Raw genomic sequence first — 9,443 nt, 5'->3', positions numbered from 1 at the left:
CAAAGTTCTTTGTTCAGCCATGGTTTCAACAAACACAGAAATACCAACCATGTCCAAAGTAGGAAGAAACAAATAGAAAGAAGGAAAACGAATAAATTAAAATCATAAAATTAGAAAAACACAGAATTTCATCTAATTAGACGAAATAAGAATTATGGAAATTTTTTTGGATTTTTTCGAAACAGCAAAAACAGTAAAAAAATAATTAAAAATAGAAAAAAGAGGAATTTGGAGATTTGAGGTCAAAATCCCTTACTCTTCTAGAGTAAAGGAGTATTGATCGCACAATGTTTATACTCCCAATAAGCAAAAAAGATTATCGATTGGACTCAATTTTCCTAAAAACCGATTTTTCGACTCAATAAGGCGTTATGGCCGAAACCGCGAGGAACCTATGGCCTAAATGCACAAAAACTAAACTTAAGACTCTAAAATCAGTTAATAACGACAAGAATCCCCGGCAACGACACCAATTTGAACCGCTGTCGCGCGCGGATCACGAACGAGTTATTTTGAAAAGACCGTAGATAGCGACAAGTGACTCGAATATCGTTCTCAAGGATTTTTGTGTTATATTAACTGAACAAAATCAATTTAAGGGGGGTTTGGTTGGTTTAGAATCGAATTGACAAAAGTCAAAATAAGTGATTATTGAAATAAGCTGTTATGAAATAAGTGATTTTAACAGGTTAATATACCGGTTCTACTTCCAACTTATCATTGGTTATTTCAATTTCAATTCTCCTAAGCGGTACAAATTCCTATTCAATTGTAATACTGAGGAAACAAGCTTCGACAGTATTACACGGCTTATGTTCCTAATCACCGAATTAAGCAAACGGTTCACCGAATTAAGCAAACGGTTATTGATAGCGCGAAGAAACGAAGAAGCTAAGTTTAAACGCGATTAAAGTAAGGAACACACATCAATCGAATTAAATCCAATACATTCTATAAGAACGAATTAAGCAAACAAAATCATAGAACAAATTGGAAAGGAACTAAATTAAATTGAAAGTAATAATATCAAGCTATTAAAGAAGAAGTCCACCATTCTACTCAAATTATTCTTTGGCTTAAATGCACTTTTGGTCCTCCTATTTTTAGTTTCTTAAAGTTTCAACCCCCCTATTTTAAAAGCCAACTTTCAAATCCCTAAACTTTACATAACTTGGGATTTTTGTAGTCCCCCTCCACATGGTTGTTCATTTAATGACATGGCAATGTATTTTATCTTCCACGTCAGATTCTATAAATTATGTTATTTTTAAATCATTTTTAAACAATGAAAACAATTAAATCATTTTGTAAAATAATTTTTAAAATAAATTATTTATTTGGTCTCTGCATTTTATAAACTCAATTATCAGAACCCTAATTCCTAAATCACTCAATCTTCAGGAACCAAGGTTGTTAAGAGTGCTATTGCGAGAGAAGTGGAGAACAAGCGAAGGTCGTGAAGAACGCGAAGGTCGTGAAGAACGCTCTAGAAGATGACAAACCCACAAGTGAAATGTTGTTTCAGGTATGTTTTCTTGTCTGTTTATGGTGAACCCCTTCTGTGTCGCTGTCGTTTGTGGTCCACCTCCATTATTTTTGTGTTTCTTTGTGGACCATTTGTGGTAAGCGATGTCAGTGTGTGGACCACCATGTTTCTTTGTTGGGTTGCTGTCTTGGGGTTAGTTTAATAATAACGTATTATAATATTGTAAATTTCAGGCCAAGTCAGGATACAAAAGTTAGGTTAAGACTCCACCATTGGGGTAGATTTGTAACTGAACCTGTTAACTTGTATGTTGGTGGTGAGATCACTGAGATGGAATGGAAGTGGTATGTTGACTATATGTCATACATGGATCTGGTGGAACTGATTAGAGCTGAAGGTTATGTAGACATAAGTAGTATCTAGTATAGGAACCCCAAGTTTAGCTTTGCTCGTGGTCTTAGGCCTTTAAACAATGACAAGGATGTGATACGGTTTGGGCAAGATGTTGAAGGATACGAGGAAGTAGATGTCTATGTTGAGCATAAAGTGGCTGACCCACCTGAATTTGTGGATCCAAGTGAAGTAGACAAAGTCATGGATGATGATGTAGAAATTACTAAGGTGAATGTGCCTAATGCTGAACCAGTTGTCAATGAACATGTGGATGAACCTGTTTTGAATGAGTCAGGTGAGGGTGATCCTGGTTTGAATGAACATGTTGTGAATGATGCACCTGAGGATGAACCTGTTGTGAATGATGCAGCTGAGGATGAACCTGGTTATGAAGATGACTTCAGCCAAGATAGTAACTTTTGTGAGGATAGTGAAGAGTGTGATGAGATGGGTTAGACATCAGTTCTACCCCCCTGAGACATTAGGTGAAACTTGTAGTGGAGTCAACTTGACACATGAAGCTATAGATGAAGAAGATGAGGAACATTTATATACACCCCCTGACAGTGATAATGAAGAAGATGCAGAAAAGTTTCCAACTTACAAGAGTGGTGAAGGATGTGATTTCAAATTAGGGATGATGTTTACAAACAAGGAGCAAATAATGGATGCAATCAAAGAGTATGGAATGGAAAACCAGAAGAATGTGTTCATTAGGAAGAATGATGCTAGGAGGATTGTTGTTAAGTGTATGGCTGGTTGTAAGTTTTATCTGAGGATCAGTAAGAGGAATTGCCAGCAATTTTGGCAAATTGTGAGCTATATCAGTGAGCATACATGTTATAGGACTGCAGGCAATAGGAATGCAAAAACACAATGGCTTTCTATAAGGTTTGCACATGTGCTAAGGCATAGTCCATATATGAAGCCAGCTGGACTTGTGGCTGAAGCACTTCAGAGATGGGGATGCAAGATTTCAGCAGACCAAGCATATAGGGCAAAAAGAAGGGCATTAGATCTAATTCAAGGTGCTGGCTTTGACCAATTTAGTCACCTAAGAAGTTATGCAGAGGAGTTGTTGAAGTCCAATCCCAATAGCACTATTGTTATAAAGTGTGCAGATAACAATGGAAGTCGTGCATTTGAAAGAATATATATGTCTGAATGCATGTAAATCAGGATTTGCAAACAATTGTAGACCTTTCATTGGATTGGATGCTTGTTTCTTGAAGGGGGAATATGGAGGGCAATTGATGTCAGCAATAGGAAGAGATGGGAATAACCAAATATATCCAATTGCATACGCAGTGGTTGCAGCTGGAACAAAAAATTCATGGGAATGGTTCTTGCATCTACTGTTAGAAGACTTAGGTAAATTCAATGATAAAGCTTATGGGTTTATTTCTGACCAGCAGAAGGTAAAATTCTGCAACTGTTTTATGAGTTTATTAATATTAATGTTCTCTAATATTTCTGGGCTTGTGCTAATATTGTGCAACTGTTTGAATAGGGTTTGGTTCCTGCTATCCAAGGCATAAGTGCCCATGTTGAGCAGAGACTTTGTGTGAAACATCTTTATGGAAATTGGAAAAAGAAGCATTCAGGATTGGAGCTAAAGCAAGTTATGTGGGCAGCAGCTAGAGAAACATCAATTCCACTATGGGAGAGATCAATGGAGAAATTGAAGCTACTAGATGGAGATGCATGGAAGGACATGATGGACATTCCTGCTAAATTCTGGACAAGGGCACACTTCAAGACCTATACAAAGTGTGATATGCAAGTTAACAATATGTGTGAGGCTTTTAACAGGGCAATCTTAGAGCACAGAGACAAGCCCATCATAACCTTGTTGGAAGGAATCAAGCACTACATCACAAAAAGAATTACAAAACAAAAGGAGTTATTACATGGTTATGAAGGAGATATATGTCCTAGAATCCAATTGATACTTGAGAGGAACAAAAAGGAAGCACAAGAGTGGACACCAACTTGGCATGGTGATGATGATCTCTCCATATTTGGAGTGACCAAGGGACAAGATACATACTGTGTGAATCTTAAGAGTGAAACTTGCAGTTGTAGAAAGTGGGAGCTGTCTGGAATTCCATGTTGTCATGTTATCTCTTGTATATGGAACATAAAGAAAAAGCCAGAAACTTATGTCTCCCACTATTACAGGTTTGTTGCAAATTGTTAAAACATGTTATATTTTGTTAGTTGTTGCAAATTGTTAAACATGATACAGGTTTGACATAGTTTATGTTTTTTCAGCAAGGTAACTTTTGAGAAGACATATGCTAATATTGTCTTTCCTACAAATGGGCCACAACTCTAGCCTAGTGTTGACCATGTGGTCATTAGTCCTCCTGTCATGAGAAGAGCAATTGGACGGCCAAAAAAGATGAGAAACAAGGCAGCTGATGAGCCAAAGAATCCTCATGTGCTTTCAAGAAAATTTGCAACAGTGACTTGCAAGAAGTGTGGACAAACTAGTCACAACAAGAGAACATGTAAGGGTAAGAGAGCGGCTGATAGGACAATACCAAAAGGAGGTAACAAGTCTAAGAAGGCAAAGACTACAACTTCAACAAAGAAGGCAAAAACTACAAAGAAGGGCAAGGAAACCCAAGTTGAAATTGGACAAGGATCCCAAGCACCACCAGCTACCCAGGACTGATGAAATTAGGAATGATTGCTTTTTTTTGGAATTAAACATATTTCTAGTCTAATATATTTTGGATGTAATGTTATGAAATTAGGAATTGCTAAATGTTTTGGAATATGTAATGTTTCTGGTCTAACATATTTCTGGTTTAATTTTGTGTGTATGGTAATGTTATGAACAAGTATTATGTACTCAAGTTATATGGTAATGTTATGAACAAGTTATCTCCTGTCGTGTTATTGTTTTGAGTTGTGTTACTGGTTTATAATCAAGTTAATGTTATTGTCTTGTGAGCAAATGGAAAACAAGTTAAACAAGTTGTGTTACTGGTTTATAAACAAGTTACTGGTTTATAAGTCTTATTACAAGTTAATGTATTATAAGTCATGTATTATTTGATGAATAAATTTGAATTGTGTTATTGGAAAACAAAGTGAGCAAATGGAAAACATCTTCATTTAAATAGTTACTGATAATGATCCTTACAACCTGTGCAGCATTTGCACCACCATGAACATAAACATTTACTAAACAACATGAACATAAACACACCTAGACAAGACTCAATCTAAACAAACACTGAACCTAAAGTATTTCCTCATTTCATTATATTGCATCCACTAGTGTCACAAACATAATTATGGTTATAGACCAATTAAACTTCAACTGTTTCTTCAACATTTTCATCTTCATCCTCATTTCTTCTTCTTTTGCGATAGAATCTTTAGACCTCTGCTTCTCATCATTCAAATTCTTCAGTAACGACGAGATCACTTCCTTTGACCTAGGGTTCATTTCCTCATCCAACCAGACAAAATTACTGCACTTTTTGAAACCTTGAAGCTGCATCAATGGAGATGAAAGAAACTTTCAGAACATGAAATCAAGTGTCAGCACTATAAATTAATGAGGTCATACCTTGTACATCCCACATCCGTAGAAGCGACGCCCTGGGTTTGAATCAGTCCATGCCGTCATTAATGGAGCATCGAGGCCGCAATGGCATTCGTTCCTAAACGCACGGTTCTTGAAGCTACCATTAGAAACTGATTTCTGGGACATCTTGCAGAAGTAACAAGTTAGCGACGAAGATGCAATATTGAAGATGAAGGTCGCAGCAGCTACAATTGTTGAAGATGAAGATGCAATATTGAGTGATTTAGGAATTAGGGTTCTGAATAATTGAGTTTATAAAATGCAGAGACCAAATAAATAATGATTTTACAAAATGATTTAATTGTTTTCATTGTTTAAAAATGATTTAGAAATAACATAATTTACAAAATCTGACGTTGAAGATAAAATACATTGCCATGTCATTAAATGAACAACCATGTGGAGGGGGACTACAAAAATCCCAAGTTATGTAAAGTTTAGGGATTTGAAAGCTGACTTTTAAAATGGGGGGGTTGAAACTTTAAGAAACTCAAAATAGGTGGACCAAAAGTACATTTAAGCCTTATTCTTTTTGTTTCAATAATTTTCAAAGTAAAAAGGACAAAATTGTCTTTTCATAATCCAACCATTTTATTCAACTTCCAAACAAACCAAAATGCAACATATGTCTCCCGAACATTTCAACTTATCATTTTCCTTTTCTCTCTTCAATATTTTGACTTTCATTTTACTTTTCTCTCTCTCTCTCAATTTTCTCTTTTTTATTTTATTTTTTAAACATAAATTAATTAATAAATTGAATTAACATAATTATTAAAAATATTATTTTCAAATTTCAAAATTATTCATAATTATTAAAAAGATATATTTTCAAATATCGAAATTTCTATATTTTTCACCGATCATTATCAATAAAATATCTATTTTATTTTAGTTAACATTATAATTATTTGAAACACAAAATTTTTATTTTCAAATGTCAATATTTCTATTTTCTCACTGGAAACTATCAGCAAAATACATATTTTATTTTAATTAACAATTATTTTTATTTGAGACACAAAATTCTTATTTTTAAATGTCAAAATTTTTATTTTTCTCACAGGGCACTATCAATAAAATATCTACATGTTTATTTAAATAAAATCTATATCGTATTCAATAAATTTGTAACGGGACACGATCAGTTAAATTCACGCAATTTTTTTTTTATAAATATTGCTTTCAATATGTATTTGAGTATAAAACCACCATACAAAATTATTTGTCTTAATTGCAACTTTAGTCCCCCTATTTTGTCTTTTTCTTGATTTTGATCCCTCTATTTTAAAAATCACTATTTTAGTCCCTTTTTAAGTTTTCTGTGCAATTTCCGTCCCCCTATTTTGCTTTTTTCTGCAAAATTAGTCCCTATTCCTATCACTTTTTCAATAGAAAACTCAAAAGGGGGACCAAAATCATGATTTTAAAAATGGGGGGACTAAAATCGAGAAAAAGACAAAATAGGGGGACCAAAGTTGCAATTAAGCCAACTTATTTTAACCTATACAAATGCATGAATATCATTATTCTTTATATAATTTTTTTTTGGAGTAAAATAAGAATTTTATTACCAAAAAACTGTTTATACAAGCCGATCATTACATCGATCCAGGCAGCCAGACAAAACAAAAACACAAACTGAAAACAAGACAAACAAATCAACTAATAACCATGGTATCCATATTCACATGGTTTTTCAACACTTTTTTAGAACTAGCTCTAAGTCCTATAGTGTTTTTGATTCTCATAATGATATCCCCAGGAGGTTGGCTTTGGCTAAATATCTTCTCATTTCGCAGGTTCCACAAATGGTATATAACTTCAGCAATAGCCAATTTGAGCAAGCTTCTTCGCCATCCTTTTTTTGCTGTTTCCATAGTAAGCCATTGTTTCTCTTCATCCCAGCTTTTACACCTTCTATCATAGCCAATCCAGTCCATGATTTGGTTCCATATATGACTAGTTTACCTACAATCAAAAAACAGATGCCAGATATTTTCAGCTTGATCAAAAAAGCTACATAGGCCATCAATTTGTATATTAATCTTCCTAAATCTATCTTTGGTAGGGAGACGGTTCGGAATAGCCAGCCACAAAGTGAAACATGCCCTTGGTCTGGCATAATTTTGAAAGAAGATCTTCCTCCAGCTCTGGTTTGCAAAATTACCCCTCAGCTCTTTATACATTGCACTAGTAATAAATTGCTTCTGCTGAACACTGCTTTTCCAATAATCACTATGGACAGTAATCTCTCTATTCTAGACTATACTCTTGATCATCCAAGAACTAGATATCTTAGGTTCACACTGCATAATGCTGGCACCTTTAAGATAATATGCTCCAATCCATCGAATCCACAACTTATCTGTTTTCATATGGAGATTCCATAGCAGTTTCAGAATAGTAGCTTTGTTCCAGTCACTAAGGTAAGTCATGTTTAAACCACCTGTATTACTGGGATGACAGATTTTATCCCAAGCTACTAGGGCTTTCCTCCTCACAACTTTGCCAGACCAGATGAAATTTTTACAAACCACTTCAATTCTCTGGATTATTCTCTTTGGCAGAGGAAATGCTTGCATCCAATACCCTACTATGGACATCAAAGTACTCTTGACTAGCTGTTTCCTACCTGCATAGCTAAGAGAATTAGCAGTCCAATGTTGCACTTTCTCTAGCATCTTATCAATAATAGGTTGACATTGGTTGATAGTGACCTTTCTAGTGGAGAGAGGGACCCCCAAATACTTGAAAGGGAGCATACCAATGCCATAGGTGATCTCAGTAGCAATGTTATGTTGAGTTTGATCATCTAGTTCACCAAAATACATTTTACATTTTGCTGGGTTTGCCTTCAATCCAGTAGCCTCAGAGAATTGATGGAATTTTTTCATCATGTGCCTGATAGATTGCACATCACCTCTTGCAAATAACAACAAGTCATCAACAAAACAAACATTGGTGATCCCTAATTTAGCGCACCTTGGATGGAACTTGAAATTAGTAGACTGTTTAAGTATGTCAAGGAGCCTATGGAGATATTCCATGATAAGAGTAAATAAAAGAGGTGAGATAGGGTCACCTTGTCTCAACCCTCTTTTTGCTTGGAGGATTTTGCTCATCTGCCCATTGACTAAGTATCTATAGGAGACCCCTCTAACCATGATCAGTAGACTGTTTAAGTGTGCCAAGGAGCCTATGGAGATATTCCATGATAACTATATTCCACACTAGTAAATCACTCGTGCTGCCGCACGGGTACATTTATTTGATATATATATATATATATATATATATATATATATATATATATATATATATATATATATATATATATATATATATATAACTTATTTATAATATTTAAACATTTATATATATTTAAATATTTATAATATATATATATAAATATTATAAATATTTAAATAAATGTTTAAATATTATAAATAAGTTATATATATATATATATATATATATATATATATATATATATATATATATATATATATATATATATATATATATATATATATATATATATATATATATATATATATATATATATCAAATAAATGTACCGTGCGACAGCACGGGTGATTTACTAGTGTGGAATATAGTTATTTCCGTGTTTATTACAAAGTTAAAAAAAAATTTATAAAATTATTTCTATAATTTTCATGATTCTATTTTCATTAGAAATTGGGAGGGAATATTCAATCACATGAAATTTTACATAAATTTAAAAAAAATATATATATAATTACTCATTTTTAAAGAATATCAAATTATATGCCAAACACAAATAAATTGTGTTTACACTTTATTCATAAACAAGTGAATATAGTGGTTTGTTTTCTTCTCTTCGCCTTTTTTATTTATTTATTATTTAGGAATAATCCTCGTGTTTTATTTGTTACTATCTTATTTTTTGATTTTTAGTTTAATGATATGATCCTT

General features: G+C 33.5%; 1 protein-coding gene across 1 annotated transcript; it reads left to right on the top strand.

Annotated features, from left to right (window-relative positions):
• The first annotated feature begins 2,080 nt into the window (after positions 1-2,080).
• On the top strand, positions 2,081-4,559 carry LOC131628836 (uncharacterized). Its single transcript, XM_058899645.1, has 6 exons — positions 2,081-2,330; positions 2,401-2,992; positions 3,078-3,297; positions 3,390-4,060; positions 4,154-4,157; positions 4,218-4,559. The coding sequence occupies exons 1-6, from the start codon at positions 2,081-2,083 to the stop codon at positions 4,557-4,559; spliced, it is 2,079 nt and encodes a 692-aa protein (XP_058755628.1).
• The last annotated feature ends 4,884 nt before the right edge of the window (positions 4,560-9,443 follow it).

The sequence above is a fragment of the Vicia villosa genome, unplaced genomic scaffold (assembly GCF_029867415.1).
Source record: "Vicia villosa cultivar HV-30 ecotype Madison, WI unplaced genomic scaffold, Vvil1.0 ctg.000485F_1_1, whole genome shotgun sequence".
NCBI classification, from domain to species: Eukaryota; Viridiplantae; Streptophyta; class Magnoliopsida; order Fabales; family Fabaceae; genus Vicia; species Vicia villosa.
This window is presented reverse-complemented; position numbering and strand designations above follow the sequence as displayed.